Genomic DNA, 25,824 nt, shown 5'->3' on the forward strand with positions numbered 1-25,824 from the left:
GAGAGTTCTCTTACAGTAGTTCTGGTGGGGTTACTACCACTCTTGCCCACCTAAGGTTGTCCTCTATGAAGTATAAGGGCTGCAAAACATCTTGAGATAAAATACCTAAATAAATACCTCATAGTGCTTTATACCACAATATTCCACACTGTAAAGATGTTTAAGAACTGAAGCCTTGGAACAACATAAAGTCCTAGTAATTCCTAAGAGATAATTGGATATGTACAGTTACAGAATGCGATGCAGACTGTTGGGTTGTTTTTTACAGACACTTCGTTTGAGCTTTGAGACACTTATAGAAAGTAATGTGCATTTTTAATGATAAAACTGCTCTCTGTAAAATAAGAATTGATAAACTCCAAATGCTTATTACCAGAAATTAAGAAAGGGTTATATGATCTGTTTCCTCATGTTAAAACAAGCCTTATAGCAAGCAACGCTAGCTGTCAAAAGAGCACAAGGTCCATAATCTTTCCTAGTTCCTTCCACTAAATCATCTCTTAGACCCTCAGTGATCCTTTCCACATGTGTGGGGTCTGAGGACTGTAAATGAACTATCTCTGATATTAATAGAATAAAGCAACCTTACATATAATAGGATTTTCCCCTCTTCTAACAGATGTTGCCTCTCACCCTGTCACTGTACACCTCTGAGAAGCGTTCAGCTCCAGCTGGTCTATACTCTCCTGTTACTTATAGATCATCCTTTTGACTCTCTTTTTAAGTCTGGGCAAACCCATCTCTCTTCCTGTGAGTCATGTGCTTTAGCCCACTACCTGTCTTAATGGCCCCCCACAAGACTCAATCCATCAAGCCAATGTCTTTTTAAGAATGGAGAACCAAAACCAGGATACAGTAATTCAGGTGTGGTCTCCAAAATGCCAAATAGAGAAGAATAATTAGTTCTTCAGGCTTGCTGCCCACAGTCTGGCTAAAACAGCCCAGTACATAGCTGATCTTCTTTGTTACTGATGAGTCCTGTTCAACTTTTTGTCCCCCAGAGCTTGCAAGTAATTTTCTGCAAAGTTGCTTTCTCTCCAGATGGCCCCAACTTGTCCCATTGAAGGAGCTACAAGGTCACAGATGCAGGGCTCAGCATTATTCTCTTTACTAACAACCAACCATCCTTGCTGAATCATTGCTGCTGGAGTCCAGAGTAACTCCCAGTTCCCAGCTGCACTTTCCCAAAGACATGGCATCTGTGTATTGTCCCCAGTTGTCAATGGTTGTAGAAGTGGTTTGGCAGTCACTGTAAGACACAGTACTTGGCAGAAAAGATTTCTGCTAGACTTTTCAGGTACACTTTTTTCTTAGAGAGACCTAGGGTTCCTCAGCCAGGCACTTTCAGATAGGCAGGAAAATATTAGACTTGAAGGAGCATGGTCATCTCCATTTCATGTCCTCAGTGCTCTCTCTCCTGAAGCTGAAGAGAGAAGTTTTCTTGACCAAAAGTACACAGTAGAGATTAGGATAAGAAATGTTATAACTCCATGCTCAAGTGAATTAAAGTGATATATTTTAGCCAAAGTTCTGAGTGTTTCAATGGAGACAAAATCAGTAGCTTCCAGACTAAGACATAGCATAATTAATGACTAGAGAAAGCTTGAAGTGCAAACACTACCTTACAGGACTTGGCTTTGTTTGGGACTCCAAGGGCACCTGGGGCTACAGAAGGGGCCAGATAGGCAACTATCTTCTTCAAGCAGAGAAGGCTGCACCAGGCAATGCCAGGCTCGTGCTGATCTTACAGATCTTGCTTACCAGTCTCTTGTGTAGAAGGAATTAAAACACAAGATGTTTGCCTACTACAGCGTGGCATAGCTAATTTCTCTCTCTCCTACTCTCAACAGAGAGGCTACCAATCTGAGCACATAACTGCCTTCTCACCATGAATTGGTGACCCTATTTATTACTCCTGGTTTGTGTTTCATTTCAATAGCATATATTTCAAGAGCCTTTAAATTTCTGTGTTGAATTAGCATCAGGTGCTCACATGGCTACACAAAGATGGGGAGGTTTCAGAAAGTGTCCATGCAGCTTCTGAGAGTGAGTGGCCCAAAAAATGGTGGCCAACAAATACTGACCCTGCAGTTTCTTCTTGCTAAGGAAACTGTTCCCTTCTTAACCCCTGGCTGTCTCTAGACAAGGTGTTGGAATAAAATTTTAAAAAAAAGAAAGTAGGGGAGTTCCCCAACCTCAGATCCCACTCTATTCTTGAGTCACTTGTGCAAAGCTGTGTGTTGTATGTTTCAAATGCAAGTTAATACAAATCTTTCCCTCACAAAAAGGGAACATCTGATCACAGTGCAAGGAGACAGCTGAACTCCACAGAGGAGCTCTTTAAGTCAAATATTACCATATTTCCTCAGCCTGGAGAGTAATTTACTGGGAACATGGCAATAAAATAATAACAAAAGGGAAAGACACTTTCTCCTCAGAAAGTGCACAAATGAGTCTTCAATTTAAAAGCAGTCAGAGAAACATGACAAGTCTATTTGCTGTGGTGCTGAAAACAGCATTTCACTAAATGGCACCTGCTTGCCAGATGAGCTGGGAATTTTTAAAAAAAATTTTTTTAAAGGTGATTTAAAATATCACTCTCCTATGCAAAAAAGTACAACTGGATGTCTCACAAGTTATAGAATCATTAGCTGCCATACAATTATTATGCATACTTAACAGTGTTTTTTAATGGATTTTAGATACACAGGAAGTTACAACTATGGTAGCTATAGCAACCAGCATCCCCATCCAATGCAGAGTCAGTATCCATCCTTACCACATGATACTGCTATTTCTGGACCACTTCACTACTCAGCGTACCACAGAAGCTCTTCACAGGTAAGTTGGATTTATTGCTTGACATTCATTTTTAGAACATTTTAAGTAAAGTTGTGCTTGTAAATACTTTATGAGCATATTAGCTGGCTGGATCAATAGACTGTCATCAGTGTCGTCACTGATGACACAAAATCACAATTTATTCTTTTCTAATATTACTAGGTACTTTTCATTGTGGTAGAGATTCTTTTACCAGAAGTAGCTTTAGATTGTACTAAAATCTCGAATTCAGCATCCTGGATCATAGGAAGTGTCTCTGTGTTAAAGGTGTGGCTGAAAAAAAAATTGAATACAATTAGTCATATGTTTCTGATGTGTTAGGAGCAGGAAGGAGTACTAATAAGAAATAAAAATGTTCCCCTGTAGCTGAAAGAAGATGCAGAAACCATAATGAATTTTTCTGAGGCCTCTGCTTTTGAGAATACACATGTTCAGGAATCTGCAAAAAATGTGGGTTCTGAGTACAGTTTGAACAGCTTCAGGACACCACTGCAAAGAGGTTCTGTTTAATATATATGCCATAGCCTCCTACTTTAATGCTGAGAAATTATGTCAGTAACTATTTCAGGACTATTTTAGTTCACAAAACTGAGCCAGCAGAAGCCAGCACAGATGAAGTGGGAAGATGGTATTTGGCAACAGTTCAAAAACACTGCCAGAGTAGGAGGGCTCTAATATATTATGCAACTGGTGCCTCCCAAGTGTAGGAAGCTGCTTTCTGGGATCTCTGCCTGATGATTTGGAGCCACAGGTAAGAGGCAATGGCACTGGGATATTCTACCCACATTGCACCTCTTACGATTTATCTGCTGGAATTTTATACAAGTGTGTTAAGGAACATGAACTGAAATAGTTGCAAAGGTGTTAATTTGGTAGCAGTTTGAGCTAGAACACATGAAACCTGCACCTCACTCTGGGCTTTGGCATCAGTCTTTCAGGTGGTCTCAAAGTAGTAGTTTCTCTTTATTATGCCTCACTTTTCCTAGCTGTAAGATAATAATGGTATTGATCTCCTTAAAGCTTTAGGAAGTCTGCCAGATAGATTGTCCTGTACAACCCCAATATGCTTTTTTGGAACAGCAATGGCTCCAGCTTATGGAAAGAAAAAATTTACCCCTTGCCACCTATTTGTATAACACCTGATCCGTTAGACAGATTATATGAGGTGTGAGGAGCTGTTTGAGGGTTGTTGCAGCTACTGTATCTTCAATAAGAACAGTGAATGTACAGTGTCCTGTGATAGGTTTGTATACATTGGTTTTTCAGTAGTCTTTACTGTTGTCTCAAGATTTTTTCCAGAATACATCACTTCTTGACAAAAAATTGTCTCACCAATTTTCTTTACTCTCTCTTATCCTTTACTGCGGAAAATTCATGAATGATGGTTCTGAAATGGTCTGCAAGGTCATGAATCTGAGTGTAAAAAGGAGAATTAGGCTCTTAATGTTTAGAAATGTTGTCACCTGTACAAGGCATCTCTTTCTATCTTCTTACAGCTTTCTTTGTCACACTGACACAGACAGCATAAGTAAAGCAAGAAATAAATAAAGCAAAGCAAGATCAATACATTTGTAGATTACTCATGTCCTGGTTAATGCACTGTATGGAAATGATAACACAGGTTAAAATAATGCGCTTTTTTTTTTTCATGCTATAGTAAGCTGTCTCTACAAGTACAGGTGTCAGATCATTTCTTCCTCTCTTCCTAGCCCTTGAACAGTCCTGGACACAAATGAAGAACAGCTGTGCTTTAATGATCACAATTCATAGTAAAATTTTTTCGACTTGTATTCAACATGTTCTTTACCATGCTGCTTGTAAACTGAGGTGGAATACCACAGCAGGACACAGCTAACAAATTCCTATCAATGTGCTCTTTCTGTATTGAAAGGAGCTATAAACTGAAATCCTACTTTCAAAAATAATCTAGAAGCCTTGAATGGTTTTAATATGGAATTTCTGAAATTCTTTATAAAGTTAAGAGAGTTTCTGCAAAGTGCCAGCCCTGATGATAAGTCTTTTCTTAGCTACTTGTAGCCAACAGAAGTTCATAATGCCTTTATTGAGCCTGCAAAGCCTAACAAGCTGCTAGGGAACTACTTTTTCTAGCAGACTTTCTAAGGGGAACATGGTGCAAGGAACTGCAGTAGGACTCATGACACTACCAAATACAAATATAGGAAGCTACATTTGCAGTGAACTTATAAACAGCTGCCACTATGCTGAAACTGGAAGAGATGCAGTGACTGTGGTAGCATAATCAATGATGAAGGGAAGGCACTGACTATAACTCTTCCAAAGAACTCTTTGTTATAATCTACATTCAGTCCAAATATAGAACGCTGGCTCAGCCTCTGCCAATATTCTTTCATGCTCTTTGGGGCTGTGTCTAGGGATTAACTCCTAATAAAAAAATGTGTGGGATAAGTTCTCTACAAACATGGAATCAGAGAGAGCCTTTGCACCAGTCAGGGGTCTGAGCTGAAACAGGCACCATGTAATAGAGGCAGGCTTTAGGCTGAAGCTATAAATAACATTTTTATATCAAAGAACACAATGTTCAGCTTTTTGATGTGGGATAGAGCAGCGTACTACAGATTTTATCAGGTCTGATATTTTGAGGCTATTTTCCATCCCAGGGCAAGGTACTTAAAGAAAAACAGAGTTGTGATTGACTTTCTGTTTGTGTGTTTAGTAGAAATTTAAGACAGATTATTTCACAGATGCAATTTAAAGACCATCAACAAAATAAGTTAAACTGGAGCAGAGGGGATAGAAGAAATAACTTTTATTTGGTAGAAGTGGGGAGCTGAACATCCAGGGAAGGGGATGGGAATGAATAACTCTTTAAACTGTATTTGTCGACATGTAACACGTTGATCTCAACCTCACAATACAATGATGGTTGCACTGTATGACTTCTAGGATGTCTGCAGTGGTTTTCTTTTTGGAATCCTTACAGTGGGGTTGTGCTGAGGAAGAGGCCACCACTCTTAGAAAGTGGAGGTGGGGATTCCAAGCCAAACCTATCTCACCTGACCAGTGGCAAGTCCATGTTAGTGAGAAGCTTCTGGGTAATTTCAATCCCCCAGTGTTAGAGAAAATGTAGTTTTGATGTAGTTCTGATGCCTCTGAAGAATGTGTCACAGCTGCACACTCACTCATAGCCCATCCTGTAACAGACTGGTGAGAATCCTTGAGGTTATTATCTCACATGTCTGAGATAGTCTTGGAGCTTCTCTCACAGAGGAAAGTGAGTTAAGTGTCCTGTGACTTGGGCCAAATAGAAATTTCGATAAGTAGCTTGTATTTTCAGAAAGATAATTGACCCTCACATGGCAAAAAAAAGAGAAAAATTTGAAGGATATAGCTTGTAAAAAACTTTATAAGGAAGAAAATTTTCTGCTGAGTTAATATCTGCAGCTAATAACCCAGCATGAGCCTAAAACTATCTCCTTCTGGCAATATAGGCTGACTAATTCCCACTGATGTCTAAGAGTCTTATTGTTGACAGGCACAGTGTGTTCAAACTTTGGTCTTAATCCGAATCTTTCTTTTTTTCTTTCTTCAATATGTGTGAATAGTTGTCAGAACAGTTGCTTCCTTGTAAATTCAAGCCTGATTGTTCATTTCTTGACTTGGATTACTGGCCAGGAGGCTGGCAAATAGATGAGGAAAAATGATTTACAGATTGATTTGTTCTTACCAAAATCTCTAAGTCATAGTGCAGAAGTGCATTCAATTCTATGATGCTACTTCATCAGCATTCAGGAGACTGTGTAAGGTGTGTACAGAAACACATCTACACTTTGTGTTTTGTCAGTTTTCTGACTCTGCAGTTTTAGGTAGCAGATGCCAGGGCAGAAAATAGACAAACCTATCTAAAAACCTCCGAGTGTTCCTAGCAACTTACGTCAAGTTTAGCAGAAAATTACTCCCTTCAAAGGTTGTTCCTTCACAATGTCACCACCTAATTCACCTCCACAATGTATGCTTGGACTCTCTTGATCACAGCTTTCCACCCTGGCTGGACAGGTCTTGCCCCTCTTCCAGTCTGCACTGTAAATATTTCAATTTATATCCTTCCACCTCTTCCTTAAACACAAAGCAATTCAGGCTGCTGCAATTTTTCATTGTAAATCATAAGGATAACACTTTTAGTAGGAAAAGTAATTAGAGAATTTTGCAGCAGTGTATATTTTTATATTTTAATGTATCTGGTAATATAAAGATGCATATCATAAGGATGTGCGTTACTATATATACAATATTGTATATACAATATGAAAAATGATGAACAAAAAATGCATGTGTAAGTATTCTAATGCATGGATGTAGTGAACCACTGCAGGTCCATCTATCCAGGTCCCATCTCCAGCAATGGCCCAGAATGAAGGTGTGGAAAAAAAAGTCTTAGATATAGGGTAGTTAGAGAGTGGTCCTTCCACCATCCATAAAGATGGAGTATTTGGCAAGAATAGGAGGCAGCAGCTGGATTTCTGTATTATGTAGCAAAGATCTCTCTATTACCCTGTCTTAGATCTTTTTTATTTGTTAAGTTTTTTTGTACTTACAGCCTTCTTAAGGATGGGTTTTTTAAAACACATATTCAACTGTAATTCCCTATTGACCTACTCTCCATTTGAGACATAGATCTGTATCCTTCATCCCACCTCTTTCCTGTCATCTCTTTTCCAGATTTATCAACTGTTTAGGTTCTTCTGTGATGGATGCTCTACACACAGGAGTTACCTAAGGACTGCAGGTGAACTGCAGGGGAGTCTAAGTGGCCACACAGACATCCTGTTCTCTCAGTTGTGTTGAGCAGGGAACCAGCTCCCCTCCAGCCTCTCTGTGCAAGTCTGATCTCAGAGTAGGCAGGAGAGGTTCAGTCAAGAAGTTTTCAGATCAGTCACTTAGCTGTGGGAAGCACTCCTAGATCCCATACTGCAAAGGGCCTTATTTTACCTTGCCTTCCTTTGCACTTCAAAGATAGAGAAACCACCACCAGGCAGTATCTCAGGTGGAGGCACTTAACAGAGAGCCACAAAAGTGGCACAGCTGCATTTTCCTTTTTGTTCCTTAAGATGAAGTCGCCTCCTTGAAGACGAGGGGTTTTTTTGCTGCTTTTCAGCAATCTCCTGTTACTCTCAAGAGCACAGCCAGAGTCAGCTGTTCCTCAACTGGGACTCTGTCCTCAAGAGGCACTAATCAACTTCTGGGGCTGGAAGGAACGTACTTGTATCAGGAACTGCTTTTGCTGCTGTTTTGTTGTGGTCAGGTTTGGTTTATGAAGAGCATAGTTGACATCCATGATCTGGACAGAACAAATCAGCTTGGAAAACACTTCAGCAGTACAATCTGCTGCACCTCTCAGAGTCCCAGAGCACAGTATTGAGGCCATAGTGAAAAAAGCTTTTAAGCAGTGTTTGACTCTCCTAAACTGCTTGGTAGACTGTGGTGGTCTCACATAACTTCCCAGAAGTGCCCTATGAGTTGCAGCAGCACTTGGATTCTCTGTGCATGTCCCATTTCTACCCAACCAAATCTTCTCTTCCCTTCCTGTGCCTCTGCAGCTGGGTTTACATAGGGACAGTACTGGAAGAAAACAGTAAATGGCTTTTGTTACAGCAATGGAGCCAAAGAAATCCTTTTCCAGACAGAGCTCATGCTTTGGTGTCCATTCATGTTGTTCTGGCCCATCTATGTCACAAAAAAAAGAAGGGGAGAACTTCTTGTTCCCCCCCACATACACAGTGTAAGCTCGTGACTATAACAATGCTGTAAGAATGCACCCTTCCCAATAACCTCTTGGTCATCAAACAGCCAGTAATGACAGAAAGTAAAAAGTACTCTCCAAATCCCACCCATGCAACAAGGATCATTGTTCCTGACTGTATGGCTTCATAACAGACTTGAGATTGTTAGGGTGTAATTGAAGTAATTATGTATTGAACGCAACAGGAACCAGATGTCTTAACTTCTTTTTAAATAATTACAAATTTTCATAAGGCTCCAGATGCCACTCCCAATAGTACCAAGAACACTTAAGTTGACTTGACAGTTTCACCCAACCTACTTAACAGACTAATACTCAATAAGCTTCAAATGGTGGAGAAAAGGATCAAATTAAGGGTTATAAAGATGCAGTCAATCGGTATTTTTATTTATATGATTTCTTTGAGATTTTAAGCATGTTTCTATGAAGTTCTTCATAACTGCTCTAATTTCTGGCATGAGTTGTTTAATAGTCCTAAAGTACGGGCTGTCATACAACATTAACTTACAGCATTCTGCAGAAGTGTGAGCGAATGCAATGTAAAGTCAGGGACACATTCCTAAGGAAAATATTTTGCTGTTTGGACACAGACACCTTTCACCTCCGTGCATAATCAGTCAGTGAGTTGTGGAGAAGAATAAAGAGATCATTCTCCATCTTCACCCTGCAGGAACTCAGTCTTCACTTCATGGGAGGACATATTTAATGTTGATTTTTTTAAATAATACTCAAAGAAATTGAATTAATTTTACATTTTGTGGCAAGGCCTTAACAATTGAACCGCTCAAAGTCTCCCAGACTTAAAGAGCTTCTTGTCTAGGTCTAGTGGCAGCAGTAGCAGCAAGTGTGAGTTAACCCAGTAAAATGGTAATTTCCTGTCAAGAGCCCTCCAACAAATGTCGCTTTTATATCTGGTGAGGATCACTAGGCCCCAGTGTTTTGAGTTCAGCATCCTTAAGCACTCTTCATTAAACCGGATGTGGAGTGTGAAAGGTGATTCAGGCAGCATGGGCAGGCATCCGCCCAGATGGCTGTGCTGTGGACACTCCAACAAGGCTGAATAGATGCTTCATTGGGTGAGTTAATAGTCAGGCAGGGGCCAATGAGTACTTTAAAAATATTGTCTTTCAATAGTCTCTTCACTGTAGGGAAAAAGAAGTCACTGACTCACTTGCGATTAGCTGACCTACCATGACAAAACTTTCCATCTTGCAGTCAGTCATAACAGAATTTATTGTAAAATACTAGATATTTAGGGTCCATGTGATTTTCAAGCAATTATTCTTGCATTCAAGACACATTCATAAACACAGCTGCATCGGGTGCACTTCATGAAAAGCAACAGCAGCACACTGTATCCTGTCCCCTCATGCACAGCCATCAGCCCTGCCTTCTTAGCAAGCCTTAGCATGACCTCTTGACTGCAGATAGGAGGAGAATTATCTTTCCTTTTCAGTGCATTTTTAAGTTCATTTTAGGAGACGTGGTCTAATTCCCCCACAGGCTTTGTGTGTCCAAACTCCCTCAAAGACATTATGTGGCTTCTCCACATCATGTCATATATAATCAGAAGACCCACCACAGCATTTCCACAGACTTCATTTTGTTTCTCTTGCTCACAGATTAAAGTTTTGCAGTCTACTTGCTACTATTATCAAGTAGCAAATTATCCTGGATGAAGCTGGGGCTTTCTCTTGGCATTTGCAAGCGTGTGAAAACAAGAAATTCTCCTGTTATAAGTTGCAGCCTCAGTTTCACAAACTTCATGATTGTCTCAGAGGACAATTGCACTGAGTCAGGGTGGCAAAGGTTCTTTTACGGTTAACAACAGAGTAGATCAAGTATCACGTTGGGAAGAAGTCAAGAGATAATCATGGGTGTATTATAGCATGTCTAGATTAACCTTGTAAGTATATTCCTTAATACAAAAATCTACACTCACAGAATCACAGATTCAGCCGGGTTGGAAAGGGCCTCTGAGATCACCAAGTCCAACCCTTGATCCACTGCCTCTGTGGTTACCAGACCATGGCATTGAGTGCCACATCAGCCTCTTCTTAAAAACCTCCCAGGATAGAGAATCCACCACCATTCCAGCACCTGATTACTCTCTCTGTAAAGCTTTTTTTCCTAACATCCAACCTAAACCTCCCCTGGCAGAGCTTAAGTCCATGCCCTCTTGTCTTACTGAGAGCTACCTGGGAGAAGAGACCAACCCCCCCCAGCTACACCCTCCTTTCAGGGAGTTGTAGAGAGTGATGAGGTCTCCCCTGAGCCTCCTCTTCTCCAGAATGAACACCCCCAGCTCTCTCAGCCATCACTAAAGTGACTTCAAGTATAGATCAATGGATAATAAAGGCAAAGACCACGGTAATTGTTATCAGGTAAAACACTGCTGAAGACAAAGAATATTTTAGCTTGCATTTCCAGTGGTGACATATAGAAAACAGGAAGTCAAATATATATTATTTGCATGAGGTGTTTTTCCCCCACATCTTGCTCCTGACACCAGTCATCTCAAAGCATTTTGTACACAATCATTAGTGGGACAGGAAAAACAACTTGTGAATTTGACAACTGTGGAAAAGTTACTTTTACTTAACTTGAACAAACCTAGCTAGTGGATTACATCATGTAGCAGGAGGAAGAAAAAAGACACTTTCTGAGGACTGTTCCTCTTCTGTCTTAAATACTTCCCTAGAGGTTTGATAAACACTTCCAGTAACTGTACACAGAGCACAGATGGTTCACTTTTATTACATGCTTGACTTTTTGATAACCAAAGTTGGGTGAGATTAATTGAACTCTGAAGCTATAGTGAATCACAGCACAACTTGAGTCCTTCGTATTCATTGTGACAAGAGATTTTTTCATGAAGTTGTTCAGGAAAAGGCAGTCAGCGGGCACGAGCACGAAAGTGACTTTCATGTCTTGCCAGCGCAGAGCAAGAAAGCAGCCTCCTAAATCCATTAGTTAGTCTCCCAGACATAGAAAATACAAAAATTGTTGAACTTTTTCTGGAACCTCTTAGGATACTTGCAGGCTGGGTTTTTCTTGACAGAGAGTCCTTTCCTTAATTAATGAGTTAAAATAGAGAGCCATGATCCTAAGCTCAAATCACCTCATTTAAAACTTCAAAGGTCAAGTTTCATTGTTGCTGGGCACCGGTAGTTCTTATCTTCAACAAAACCTTCTGGAAAGTCAGCAAGTCTGAAAACTTGACTCTTCTGCAAAGGAATATAAGGCTTTCTGCAATCAGTACCTAAACTCTGCTGAATTTTCTTCCTGAAAAGCCTTTATGTGGGGTGAAGGTGGAAACCTAGATGATGTTCTATAGACTCATTGCCAGTATTTCCAATACAGCATGTTCTGATCACTTTATTAGAAGTACCAGCGTTGACATTCCAGTTAGGGTGCTGACATTTTCCAGCCTGTTTTAGAAGGTGAGTGCACAGGTAAACCCACAATCTCTGTGGTGATGAGAGGCACATGCTAAATAATGCATCATAAGCTCCTGTCATCTGCTAACTGGCCTGTGTCCCCAGGACAAAGTGGAATATGCTAAATCACTGACTACACTAAGTTGGTCAAAAATAGTCTTCTCTTTCTCCTCTCTAATTAGGAGAGGCCAGCGTGGTGGTTTTGAGCTGCCTGAGGCTTTAGAAATGTTCAAATATATTTGCCAAGGCAGGGCTGCTTTCCTGGCTGTGGTCTGAAGGGAATCAGCAGCAACTTCTCATGGAGACAGTGCTGGAACTGCCGTGGGGACCCATTTACACAACTGATTAACCCTGACTTCATCCAGCAGTGAAGTAACGTAATGACACCTTTTGGGAATCACTGAAATCTCCCTTCTGGCAAGAATACAGCAGCTCTTCTCTTTATGACCCTTCAAAATATGGGGGTGGGGTTTTACAGCCACATAGTATTGGCATGCAGCTTGCTAGGCTTGAAAGCATCAGAAGAGAGGATAGTCCTACACTGGTGACAGCTTTCTAGCTAAGGGAATACTGCAGTGTCAAACAACCCAAGCTAACGAAATTTTACATTATGAACCTTTTAATAGAAAAGGTATACAGGTGTAAAATGTAGGCTCTCTGAAGATACACAGCTGGTCAAGGGGAGCCTAACCATCTCTGCCATGCAGATTGATAGTAGGAGGGCAAGACAGGGAAGCCATTTCTTAGGCACAGCACCCAGATGATCTGCTCCTGTAAGACAGGCAATGAGATAAAGATATGTTAAGCAAGCACTCATAAGCACAGTTTACTTTCTGTTGCTGGGCAGCCTATGGCTATAGAGAGCAAAAGCTGTTCTCTGTTTTCCTGCCTCTCCTGTCTTCAGCACATCTTCTCCTTACTGGGGGGAATTTGTCAAACTCCTTTGATTCCCAGTCTCCAACTGTCACTGCAAAAAGCTGGGAGATTATTCTTGTGTCTGCCTCTTTTTATAAGTTTTCCAATTAGCTTCTCGCTCTGAGGCCAGACCATACTATTTTTCTGCAGAAACTGGCAGATTGGCTTGTAACGGAATTGCAACACCACAGGTCCTTATTTTAAAATTAAATACACCGTAGGTCATTCCTTAATTTGTTTTTCTTTGGTTTTCTTGTAGTACCCTTTCAACAGCCCAACATCAAGAATGGAGCCCTGTTTGATGAGCAGTACTCCGAGGCTGCATCCCACGCCCGTGACTCCTCGCTGGCCGGAGGTCCCAGCTGCAAACTCCTGCTACACAAGCCCATCCATGCACTCCACAAGATATGGAAATTCCAGTGACATGTACACCCCCTTGACTACACGCAGGAATTCTGAATATGAGCACATGCAACACTTTCCTGGCTTCGCCTACATCAATGGGGAAGCCACCACAGGCTGGGCTAAATGAAAATGACTGATAACAGCTGAGCCCACACACTTAAAAAGCTGTAAAAACTTCATGTTTTGTGGGACTTTTCATGGACGTTCTTCAAGGGAGGTGAAGATGGAAAAGATCCTGGCCAGATAAACACAGATAAACACATAAATCTGTGGTCAGATTGCAGACCAGCATGACTTAATGTTTCTGTAGCCGAAAAAGATTTTTGTGCTATTCTAGATTATTTAGGGTGTTGATCTGTGCCTTTTTAAATTATGGCACACAGGCCACCCTTGAGTGATGTCAGTTTGAGTGAGCCATTTTTACTCCCTCTCTTATTGACAAGTATTAATGACTCTCACAAAAATTGGTACTGGAACAGGATCTATTTATAATCTGAGTTTAAAACAGGAAATTTACCCTTAGCAAAACTCTGTGATCTGTTCTTTTAAGCTCTTAATGCATTTCTTAAAAAACATTCTGCCAAGTCATCACTTGTTCATATCAATTCCTCTCTCTGGCTCCTTAAAAGAAGTGTCATTGTAGGTTTCAGTTTACACCTGACTTTGTATATTGATGCACCTTTCTGTTGATCCAGTAATTTCTGATCTTTACAAAAGAGAAGACATGTAGCATTGAATTATACACTGCCTTAAGCTGGCTGTTGTTCTTATTATATATGTATTTGTGTTAAGTTTGCACAATCTGGAAAAATCTAATTGGTCAGTAATGACAAAGTTAAGAAGGGGACTGGGAAGATTGTTGGATTCAGAGCCACATATGTTAAATATGATGATATGAAGCAATTATGTAAAGAAACTGACAATGCAAACATGATTATTCATTTAATTACCTATTGACAGGTATGAACCTGTTCTCTCAATTCCTTCATGTGGTGATAATTCTATATACTTCTACAAAAGGAAAATTCAAAGCTGTGCCTTTGAACTTATTCTGTACTGTGTATGTGTGGAAAAATGTATTGTATTTTGGGGAGAATTTTTCTTAGATATTTTCTGTCAGATTTGTAGCTATTTGTGAGTTTTTGTTAGATTTTATTAACATAGCTTTTTCTTCTGTATTATAAAATGCACCAAGCAATTATGGTGGACCTATTACCCTATGGGTAAGAAATAAATAAATGGAGATATGACATTAGGCATTTTAGTAATTGTTTTGTAAATAAAACCTTTGATAGCACCCAGTGTGATGATAACCATGTTTATGCCTAAAATGGACAAAAGTGTTATTTGTACAGCTGTGCAAGATATATGAGGGATTTTCACACTCAAATAAAGTTCTTGAAATGGAATAGATACTACTTAAATTTACTTATATAGAGAAGCAAGCCTTAAAAAAACCTTAAATGTAACAATGTATGGTTTTTTATCCAAAAGACTTGAGAATAGATATAACTCCCAGCAAACGAGCAGTCCTACACCTGTGCTTTCAGCTGAAAGTGCTGAAGGTTAGGAATTGATTGATGACTTTATATTATTGGGTTTAAGCCTGGCTGTTGTTGCCCAACCAAGACCCTGTACTTGCTGCACCAGGTAAGATGTGCTGTCTTCTTTATTGTACCTGGTAACAAATGTGTTGCCACTGGAATACTGGAAGTGGAAAAGTCATTTTTTCTTAGCTGAGTAAATAAGGTCAGGAAATTCTTAGGCTTTGTATATCTAACTTGTGGGTAAACTGGTGAGAGTTTGAGGTCTAAAGTAACTGTAGGAATGAACTGGAAATCTGGGAAGAGATGGTTCCAGAACAGGTTTTGCAAGCGGCCAGGCTTTTAGGCATTCAGTCAATGTCCTGGTGGGATATTCAGAAACATATCAGAAGTTGACCTTTACGTCCCTGATGCAAATCTTGCTTCCTGGGCTAGTGTCACAGAACACCTGAAATTTGTATGTGTTGTTACCCAAAATACTTTACTCTTCACTTTTATTAAGGACAAAGAAGACCAGGCTTATGCTAACTCATGTATTTTATTTTTATCCAAGTTACCTTCAGGCAAAATTTTCTACACTTAAAGAAGCTAAGTCATATAAGCAAGTTCTTTTTTCAGTGGCCAGTCTTTAGCAGCTGGAGTTTTGATGTGTTTGAGACCAAAGCCCTACTTTGTATATTGTTATCAAAGATGTTTAAATCAAAGCATTGATTCTGGCCTATTAATTATTAACAAGCATAGAAAGACCTGCCTCATCAAGACCGGATGATAATAGTATGGGCAAGATAGTCACTAGAACAGAAAATTACACTTTCTCTTCCACAACGAATTCCAAATCTCTGCACTGCATCGTATCTGCCAAAATCCCACTGTGACCCTGTTCTCTCAGTTAAACAAACACTGAATAATCTCCAGCTACCTGGTGAGACCACTGGCCATGACCTGACATGATACCTCCAAGAATGAGATGCATTGGAGAGATGTTTGTGGGCAGGACTGACCAGGAACTCAAAGCTGGGTCTTTGGAAGGATCTGGAAAGGGGTAAATCCCAGTACCACTCAAGGGAAGTCAGAAGAGCTTCCTACAGTTTTTACAAAAACTTGTTAAACCAAATAAAGTCTAATCCCCCTTGACTGAGAAAGTGGAGAAAATGAGACTGCTTTAGTAAACAAACATGTTATGTCCTTCAGCATGTTTGGCGACAACTCAGCTGCCCTGACTTGAAGAGCCCAGAAAGACTGTTTAGGAAGGAGGATGGACTGTGGATTGGACTGTGTCCAATATCAGCAAAGTCAGAACCAGAAATAATACTTTCTGAGTGGAGAACTGGAACACCATGTGCAAAGTTCTGGGAGAGGGAATGTTGATGGACAGCAGCACCACATATCCGCTCATGACAAAGAGGCATCATTAGTCAGATGGGGCTTTGAAATGTTTTTCCAAAAGAAGCTCCACAGTCTATCAATTTTTTTCCAGGCCCTTTAGAAACTTACATTGGTGCCATAGGAGTTTGAATACACACTTCTAACCACTGTTGAACCGATGGGCTTTGCCATTTAAACTGGACATTGATGGGGCATGATATATGGATTGATGACCAAGAACAGCTCTACAGAGGTCACCATCACCATCTGCATCCAAAGTACTCCAAGGAAAAGCAGGCATCTCCTCAACCACTGCAGGTCAGAACCCACTGTATTAATATAAGCTGCCACAGCTTTCAGGTCAGGGGTATATACCGGGCTGTGAAGTGCAGCTGCTCACAAGAGGATGACAACCTCTGGGTGGAATGGCCACTCGGGAGCAGGAGCCTCTTAAATCATCCTAGAACAAATTGCCAAACCTCCTGGGTCAGAGCCTGCAGTCTGCTGATGAAGCTCTTCCTTTGACCATGGTAACTGAAACTGCTACTTCTTGCCTAGCCATGTATTTATGTGTATATAAACTAATGGTGTGACTACAGAAATCTTTCTGAAGAGGCTTTTATACCGCATGGCAAAACATTAAATCTCATTTTTACTTTATCTTTCTTTCTTCCTTCCTTTTCCCTTTCTCTTTTCCTTTCCTTTTTCCCCTTTTTCTTTTCCTTTTTCCTTTTCTGTTTCCTTTTTCCCTTTTTCATTTTCCCTCTTTTCCCATTTTCCCCTTTTTTTACTTTCTCTCTTCCTCCTCTTTCTTCTCTCAAATAAATATTTTATTGAGATTGTGGTCTTTTTCATGGGCTAAAAGATATAACAAAAGACAGATGCACTGTATACAAGATAATATATTTTAATATAATATATTACAACATAACTAACATAGCATAATTAATATTTTAAAATAGTTGTATGCACACGCATGTAAGTATGTACACATATAAAAATCCATTACAATTCTTCAAGATTTTTCATTACCAGGTAGAAAAAAGACTCAGCGGGGGAAGAGCAGTGAGAACTCCATTCACCAGCATGAATCCTGTTTTTGTCAGGCTACCTCTTGCTGCTAAGGTCACTACCCTTTGACAAAAATGGCCTCTGACCTCCCCAGCCCCACAATTCTGTTGTGACTGACCCTGAAACCCATGAAACTCAGGGGCAGACATTGCTTTGGAAGGTTTAGATAAAGCTGACTAACATGGGAAGGGCTCATGGTATGCACCCATCTGAAAAGGTCTGGCAGTTCTTTGGTAGAGGATGCAATTTATTCTGTCCCACTCTTTCATTGAAATCCTAATCCTTCATATGCTACCTAAAGTGGAAACTAAAACGCACTGATGATGAATAACAATGTGCCTTTAAAGGGCAGTAACAATTTTCAAGTGTTTATTTTTTAGGTTTTGTGAAATTTTAACAAAATATTTAATTGGCAATGTGCAATCAAAACGAGTGGTTTTGCTGTGCTGTGAAGTAAATTTAAGCAGACTTACGCTTTATTGCAGAGGTGTAAATAAAACGAGAAAAAGATTATATGGGATTTCTCTCAAAGGCTGAGTAAGTGGACACATGGAGGTGACTCAAAAGAAATGTTTGTGTCTTTTTGGGCTGGATTTTGTCACTCCTTGCAGGCCAGTGATCATGTTCTGACTTCCTAACTCACTTCAACCAATGGTGGCAAGAACCTCCCAACTAGAAAATTCAGATCCCAGTGGGTCAAACACATACAAGCATACACCAAACCCATCATAGCACCCTCGGTGCTGGTTGGTGCTGCCATCCATCTGCAGGTGAACATCCCCCTCCCCCGGGCCCTGTGGTATTTTCCACCGTGGAGCTGGTAATTTATGAGACAAAAGGTTTTTCTTCATCACCACAGACTATCTACCTCCTGAATTGCTGCTGAAAGGATAAACACTTAAAGGACAGATACACTGCAGCTTCCTCTGAGGTTTTATTGTTGTGGTGTTTTTGTTAGCTTCAATATATATCATCTTCTGCTACCTGGACAGTGAATTTTGGTTATTAAAGAAACGCACAGAATATTTAGGTTGGAAGAGACCTCTGTGATTATCCAATCCAACATCATAATTGACCAACACCATAATCTTACTACTAAACCATGTTCTTAAGGACCGGGTCCAAAGGCATTTTAAATTATGGAGCGCTCTGATTATGGAAATACCACATTACTTCCCAGGTGTAGTTTAGATGCAAGGCCTTGTGGAGAACTCGAGAGTTCGCCTCACAGCACTTCCCCTGTGAGACACAGCAGCAGCAGCTGGGGACTCCTCTCCCTCCTCTGTACCGCATCAACAGCCTCCAAAAAATATATCCCACTCTTCTGTGGGATACACACGGGCAGTTTGGGGAGGTCAGCCGTGCTGTCTGAGAATGAAGTTTGTCCAGAGAATGGCAACAAAGGTGGTGAAATGTCTGGATCAGGAGTTTTAGGAGGAGCAGCTGAGGGAACTGGGGATGCTCAGCCTGGGGAAGAGGAGGGTGAGGGAAGATCTTGTCTTTACTACTGCCAGAAAGTGAGGTGGAGGTTGGTCTCTTCCAGATAACAAGAGGAGGAAATGGCCTCAGAGGAGGTTTAGATTGGATATTAGAAGACTCTTCACTGAGAGGGCTGTCAGGCACTGGAGCAGGCTGCCCAGGGGAAGGGGTGGAGACACCATCCCTGGAGGTGTTTAAAGAGCCTTGTGGATGTGGTGCTCAAGGACATGGCAGTGTCCACCATAGCAGTGGTAGGCTTGGCCGTGGGGCTAGGTTAGTAGTTGGACTTGATGAACCGAGAGGTCTTTTCTAAACGATTCTATAGTAATATTGGTGAGTTTGGTGTATCCTCACCACTCTGGTGGCCTGGAATTAAGAAAAAGAGTTTCATTTTGCTGACAGACATTATGCCAAAGCCTAATGAAGGCGGCCTGTGTAGGGGAGCGATCTATGCCACTAAGCAACCCGAGGCCACCGTTCTGGCTCCCAGCTCGAACCGGGACCCCTCAGCCTGCTCCCCCATCCTTCTCTCCCTCCGTCGGACAGGGCTGCCCGAGGCGGACTACAGCACCCATCGTGCCCCGCGGCGCCAGAGCCATCAGATGCGCCGACGCAGTGCAGCGCTGCATCGCTTGGCATGCCGGGAGATGTAGTCCTCTCGCTGTAGAGAGCCGCAGGCGGGACTAGGCGGGAGGGCAGCCAATAGGAAGGGGTCAGGGGGCTGCGCCGCAGCTGCCTCCAGCCAATAGGCTGCGAGAGCTGCCTGCCCGTCCGGGCGGTTTCCAGGGGGGAGCGTTGCGTCACGTCACGTCAGGGGGCGCGGGGTGGGAGGTCAGGGCGCGGCGGGGCGGTGGCGGCTGCCGGCGGAGCGGAGCGGGGAGGGGAAGGGAAGGGAGGAGAAGGAGGGGAGGGACGGCGGCCGGCGGGCATGGAGCTGGGCGCGGTGCTGGAGGCTGTGGAGGGGCGCGGCGACGGCGGCGGTGCCGAGGCGGTGGAGCGGGTCCTGGCGCGGTATAACGAGGAGGTAATGGGCCGCTGGGGAGGGGCGGGAGTCCTCCTTCTCCCTCCGCCGCCCCACCCGGCCCCTCCGCCCTCCCCCCCTCCTTCATTCCCTGGCGGTGTCTCCGCTCCTCCCCACCCTTGGCAGCCCCGCTGGGCTGCGGACGCTGACGTCTCGCCCTCCCCCCTCACCCCCTTCGGCCTGCCGCTGCCCCCCGGGCTCGGCTCTGCCGCCGGTCCCCTACGGGCACCGATTCCGCTGCCGTTCCCTCCGCTGGCGGTGCGGGGGCGGCCTGTCCCTGCCTTTCCGCGGGCCGCGCAGGGCACCGCGGCGGTGTCGGAGTGGCGAGGGAGGGGAGGGCAGTGCCCGGGGGAACGGGTGGTTCCACGGGAACACGGCGCCCGCGGGATCGCGGGTGGATCAAACCCCTTCGCTTTCTGCCGTGTGTGCCTGACCCGTGGTGCGGTGGGTTATCGGTGGGCAGGCGGGAGAAGGAACGAGCTGTGTCCCAAGTGGGCTTCCTAACCCTCTCGGTTAGACAGGCTGATGCTGGGGTCTCTTGGATAACAGCACCGTATTATGGATAACACTTGGATAACACCCCGCTCACCTAGAGCACACCCACACCCCCCCCCCCACCCCTGCATGGGGCAGAGAGAGGCCATGGTAGGGACCCTGTCAGGGTGCCAAGGGAGCAGCCCTGCAGTGAGAGGGGGTGCCTATAAAATGGGCTGCCAGTCCCTCCTTGATTGTTCTGCGTTTCTGTCGAAGCAGAGGGAGAAAGGGGGACAGCTAAAAGCAGGGTTGCAACAGGCTTGAGCTTTCTGTGTGGACAGCCATGAGCCTTTTAATGCCAGGTATTAAAGAGTTCCCAGTGTCTGGTGCCATTACAGTGTGATAGGTGTATGCTAAGTCAAGAAGTGAAAGGGTTCCCTGGTTTTGTTGGGAAGTAGAATCTGGAATGAAGTTAGGTGGGTTTTTAATTTTTTCTCCCTTCTCTGATAGGAGTATTTTGATACCAGGATTGTAGTAGAGCATTGTAGTCCACTTCTCAACCCATCAGGTGTCCTTTGCAGAAACATTTTGCAAACCTCTAAAGCTGATACCGACTCTCTGATTGACTTTGCTTTTAATTTAAATGGAGCTGTGTCAAACTAACAGCTGAAATTTAGGAATCTGTTGCAGGAAATAAATATTCAGGTTTTTAGGCAAAGATCCTAGCTCTGTGATTAATAAAAAAGCCAAATGGCTGTGGATGGGTGTGTGGTTATTCTTCAGCTTCCGAAAGATCTCTTGAAATTTGCAGTCTTGTGTGCAATGTACTGGCAATATACTGGCAGTGGCAGTAACTGATATCTTCACTCAAAGTTGAGCTTCTAGAAGAAGTCTGAGCAACAGTTGATGTAGTCTGTCTGCCTTTGTGCACATGAAATTTAAATACAGAGATTGATGCCACTGCAGGGCACTTTCTCTCAAGGACTGGTAGATCTAGAGTTCATTAGGCACATCTGACTCTTCTAACTTGCTGATGTCTAAAGATACAGAGAAAGGATTCTGATTAAGGGAAGCCTTTTATCTCCTGGCTCCACTCTTGAAAATGACCCTCTCTTAAATGTGTTGAATCATAAAGCGCACACAAACATCATATTTCTTAATTTTGCTGTTCTGGATTTTATGGCTTTTCAGCAGCTTCCCCAGATGAAATATTTATGCTTAAGTTGGATTCTTAAGAATAGAGTAAGAGCTGATGTGGTTTCTATTCTGGCATTTAAAGTCTTTGAATGAAGTCTTGAAGTTGCATGTAGCAAGAAACTTTTTGAAGTGGGATGGGAACCTTTAATACGATCTCAATATACATTTCTCTTAATTCCATTTCTTATTGTTCATCTTGATGTTTCCTTCATCTCTGTGAAATGTTTACTAACTCAGATGTAATGTCTTTTAGGGCCAGCAAAGACTGGGCATGAGTACTCCAGTTTCCAAATTTTTACTCTTGCCTCTTCTGGGCTTTATTTTCTTTAGGTTTTTTTCCAAATGACAAATTAAATAAGCTTCAATTTAAGAGAGAGGACAAATTAAGTGTAGTTCTAAGGTGCCCGTGGCTATACATACAGAATAACCAATAGTTACAGAAAACTGTAGTAGGAGAGACTAATAGATGTGTTGTTGGTCCTTTATGCTGTCCCATTTGCAGTTCTGTCAAATCTGTGTTCCTCCATCTCTTGGACTACTTACTGTCACTATGTTTCTTTAGTAAATTTTTAAAAATGTTCATGTGCATATGTAAAGAATGCCTTCTCTTGGTTAATTTCATATCATTTAATGCTCACCTGGTTTCGGCTGGCATTTTGCTGAGTTTGTGTGATTCAGTGGGCTTACTGGAAGCCCCACAAGGAAGTGGAAAGGAATTATTTTCCTACTGTCATCAGGGATCTAACTGATATTGGTAACCTTTGATGGTAGGGTAGATGTCCAATGTCCAAGGCATTTCTGTATAGTTGTGAGCTTATGTCATGAAAGGTAAGAGACCCACTAATGTTATGGAAGATAAGTTTTGTTTTACAGTCACTTTCATGATGTTGCAAGTTCTGTATTGGAACAGAAATGGATTTCTTTTTTTTGTTGTTTTTTTATAAGCTGTTGATTATGCTTAATCATTTCTCCTGGAAGTTCTAAAATGCCATTAAAATAATTGTCTAGTATTTGTGCTGTTTGCTTTGACTGGCAGAATAAACTCTGTCATATGAGTAATATTTAACTAATAACTTACTTCAGGATGGTAATAGAGAACAAGACTCTGTTACTCTTTGAAGTTTTTAACAGGAAACAAGTAGTGCTTAGATTATGGCTACCAGAGAAGCTGATAGCTTGGTGATGTGTTTTGGAAATGCCTACAGTGTGGGAACTGGTAGTTTCTGGCTTATTTGATTTGTAGCACCTGTTTTCTGGGCAAGATTATAGTATGGTGGTTTAGGTTTGGGATGCTCTGAACTGCACTCAAAAACTTACAAACAACTGCTGGGGGAAGCAAGTTCTGGGCAATAAGGTATTTGTAAAACACAAAGCTATAGCTGATGTTGTTCACCCCATTAGGTTCCATGTGTGAGGTTGTTAATTCTAATCAGAAACAAACCCCCCAAACAAAACTGGTGCTTTGCACCAGTAGTACTTGTGAAATTGTTAGCTGGAGCCACACAGCTTTTGCTGTTGAGTGGAATGGTGAAAGGACATGAGTTGACATGGTTATGGCCTTGTTATCTGAGGCTGGGTTTGACTAGACTGCTAAAATCTTAAAATAGTTTTGCAGCTATTACATTCTTAGGAGCTGATGGGCATAAAGGGTACAAACTCTTCTCTTTTTTTACAGAACCGGACCATTTTCAGATTTGATCCATCAGATGAAGACAAAAGAAAGGTAAGTAAACCAGCCTCCTGGACTGCATACCAGCTATGGTTAGAAGTATAAAAATGCAACAGTTGTCTCTTAACTTAGCTGCCATTCTGAGATTATGCAAGTAGTGATTATAAAGTTCTGATTTAATTTTTGTTTCTTCAGTGCAAGAGACATAACAACTGCCCATTTCCTTTTTTTTTTTTTTTATTTTTTTCTGAAATAGGAAAGGAAATTCCCTTAGCAAAAACCTTGATCTGAAAAAACATACTAACCAAAAAGCCTGTAAATAATTTTGTCAGGTACAGATTTGGGCTCAGAAGAATAAAGATACTGTCTTGTATCTACTGAGACAAAAATTTTGCAATATGTTTTTCTTGTTTTCTCTCTTATCAGATAGCAATGTCACAGATAAATTTCTTATCTGTGTTAGATACTTAAAGAATATTAGAGATTAAGATGAAAGGCTAAGCACAGAAGAAAGCTGTGGAGCTGCCAGGGTGGCAGAGCTACAGAAGCCTTTTGGTACAAAGGTAGCTGTTATCAGAAATATGCTTATTGTCCATGTCAAGTTGCAAAGATAGGAAGTGTTTGTGTGTTGTAGTGTGGAGCTGTACAGGTGTGTCAGGGCTTAACAGGTCCCTTGAGATCCATTTACAGCCTTGCATTTGAAGCTTGGACTACCACTGAATTGTTTTTTTCTTTTTTTCCTCTTGTTATTTTTATGGTGTAACATGTAATGGCAAGACCCTTCCTTTGTTTTCTTTAATTAGTTTTTGCTGATTTGCATATTTATTCATAAAATGTTCTTTAGTCAACATGGCTGCATGTTTCTGCTATTTCTGAAATAAGGCTTGAAATCAGAATCGCAAGGCTCTTGCAAGGATAGCTTGTCTCAGCTTGGACACACACTGATTCATTCCATGATTTTGTACAAAGTCTAAATATTTTCAGGTGTTAAGTCTTTTTCTTGTAGAAATGGGTGGGATGATAATTCTTTCCTTTGCATTTGCAAAACCATCAGCTATGTGTACTGTAATCTTGAGCTACAATTCTTTATTAAACGGGATGCCTTGAAGACCTTTTAGCCTTTATTGCCTTTATTGGTGACTTTACTTGAAGCTGATGTTCAGTAGCATGTTGATGGACTGTGGGTTTTTTTGATCTGTAGTGTCTAGTCTGGAAAAATGAAAGCTAAGTAGAGAACATGAGAGGAGACAAGATCAGAAACCAAATGGTCAAAAACTAAATAAAAATATTGACTGGTGGGAAGGTGTAGGATTTTTTTGTTTTTGGTGTAAGTGTTTGGTGTAGGTTTTAGGGTTTTTTAACAACTACTCAGCTGCACATTCTCAGTACTCTTGGTATCTGTAAAACACTGCATACTTTTCTCCCATCCTTCAGTTAGTCTAAAAAGTAAAAATGCTTTAAATTGAAAGTACATGCTCTTGTAAACTACTGAAATTATCACCAAAATTAATGGGGGTTGCTCAATGGTGCATGCTCATTATTTAATGCCACTTCAGAAACAATTTCCATTTTTTAATGTTTATTAATACCAAAATACTTTAGAATTGATAGTATTTGCAGTTTTGGTGCTATTAGCTTAGAATGATTGCAGTGAAACAGAGTGGAAGGGTCACAATCTGTAATTAAGTCACAGTAGGTATTGAAGTTCAGGTATAGCAGCAAATACAGAGGGCCTTCAGGATTTTTAATCTTTGGTTTCTGGTGCTATTGAAAACTTGACATATAATCTCATGAATGCAATACATAGTTCTTACCAGACTTTTGCTGCATTGTTCATGGCTAGGAGTAAATTTTAGTTTTTTACTCTAGCAAGTGTCACAGACTTTGTTGACTTTTTCCATCTATGGAAGAGCACAAGTAAAAGATAAACAGTAACAATGCAAGATTTTTCTCTGCCTCACCACAAAGTTTCAGTCATGACCTTAGAATCACAGCAAGGTTGTGTCTATAGCATAATTTTGTAGTAACATAGTATTACTGTTTTATGGCTATCGGCAGTTACGGTGATGACAGCCCATATACAACAGTGGCCTGCTGTAAAATATGAAACAAAGGTCAAAACTATGGCTTGACTGTAGAAGCTGGGAAATCAGACAGAAAAAGTTGTTCTACCATAATATGGCTATTAAATCAGATGCTTTAGGGTGTAAACTAACTAAATCAGCAGTTAGTTTGTAATACTGAACTCCAGGAGGAAAGCATATTGTGTCCCCTAGAAGGCAGGAAGAAAGGTAACACTAACTTATCTATCTGGATGTAGCCACAGGACTTGAATGCTTTTGCTTATCCTGCTTAGTTTTATTGATCTGTGTACCTGCATTGGCTTATATGATGGATGCTGTAGGTATAAGTCAGGTAGCAACCTTTATTGTAGTAGAAGATCTACTCAAGTATCAGACGGATCAAGTTGGTGCCATTCCTTCTAAGCCTGTCATATACTAATTAAAAATTATGAATTTCTGAAAGCCTGTTTTCAGTTTTCATGTGTAAATGGTATAGAAAATGCCCATCAGATGTAAATGTGTTCTGGAATAACAACTTAAATTAAGGCAGTGTGGTTGCCT

At 41.4% G+C, this 25,824-nt stretch overlaps 2 protein-coding genes across 2 annotated transcripts in view; both read left to right on the forward strand.

Annotated features, from left to right (window-relative positions):
• RFX4 (regulatory factor X4) overlaps positions 1 to 14,626 on the forward strand; it is a 76,789-nt gene extending 62,163 nt beyond the window's left edge. The window contains exons 16-17 of the mRNA XM_071728862.1: positions 2,703 to 2,841; positions 13,235 to 14,626. Of these exons, the coding sequence (XP_071584963.1) occupies positions 2,703 to 2,841; positions 13,235 to 13,507 (412 nt within the window). The 3' untranslated portion in view covers positions 13,508 to 14,626. The remainder of the gene's footprint in view (positions 1 to 2,702; positions 2,842 to 13,234) is intronic.
• Positions 14,627 to 19,642: 5,016 nt separating this feature from the next.
• Positions 19,643 to 25,824, forward strand: part of RIC8B (RIC8 guanine nucleotide exchange factor B) — a 36,896-nt gene continuing 30,714 nt past the window's right edge. The window contains exons 1-2 of the mRNA XM_071729026.1: positions 19,643 to 19,863; positions 23,207 to 23,254. Of these exons, the coding sequence (XP_071585127.1) occupies positions 19,768 to 19,863; positions 23,207 to 23,254 (144 nt within the window). The 5' untranslated portion in view covers positions 19,643 to 19,767. The remainder of the gene's footprint in view (positions 19,864 to 23,206; positions 23,255 to 25,824) is intronic.

Source organism: Heliangelus exortis, chromosome 1 (genome assembly GCF_036169615.1).
Source record: "Heliangelus exortis chromosome 1, bHelExo1.hap1, whole genome shotgun sequence".
Taxonomy (NCBI): domain Eukaryota; kingdom Metazoa; phylum Chordata; class Aves; order Apodiformes; family Trochilidae; genus Heliangelus; species Heliangelus exortis.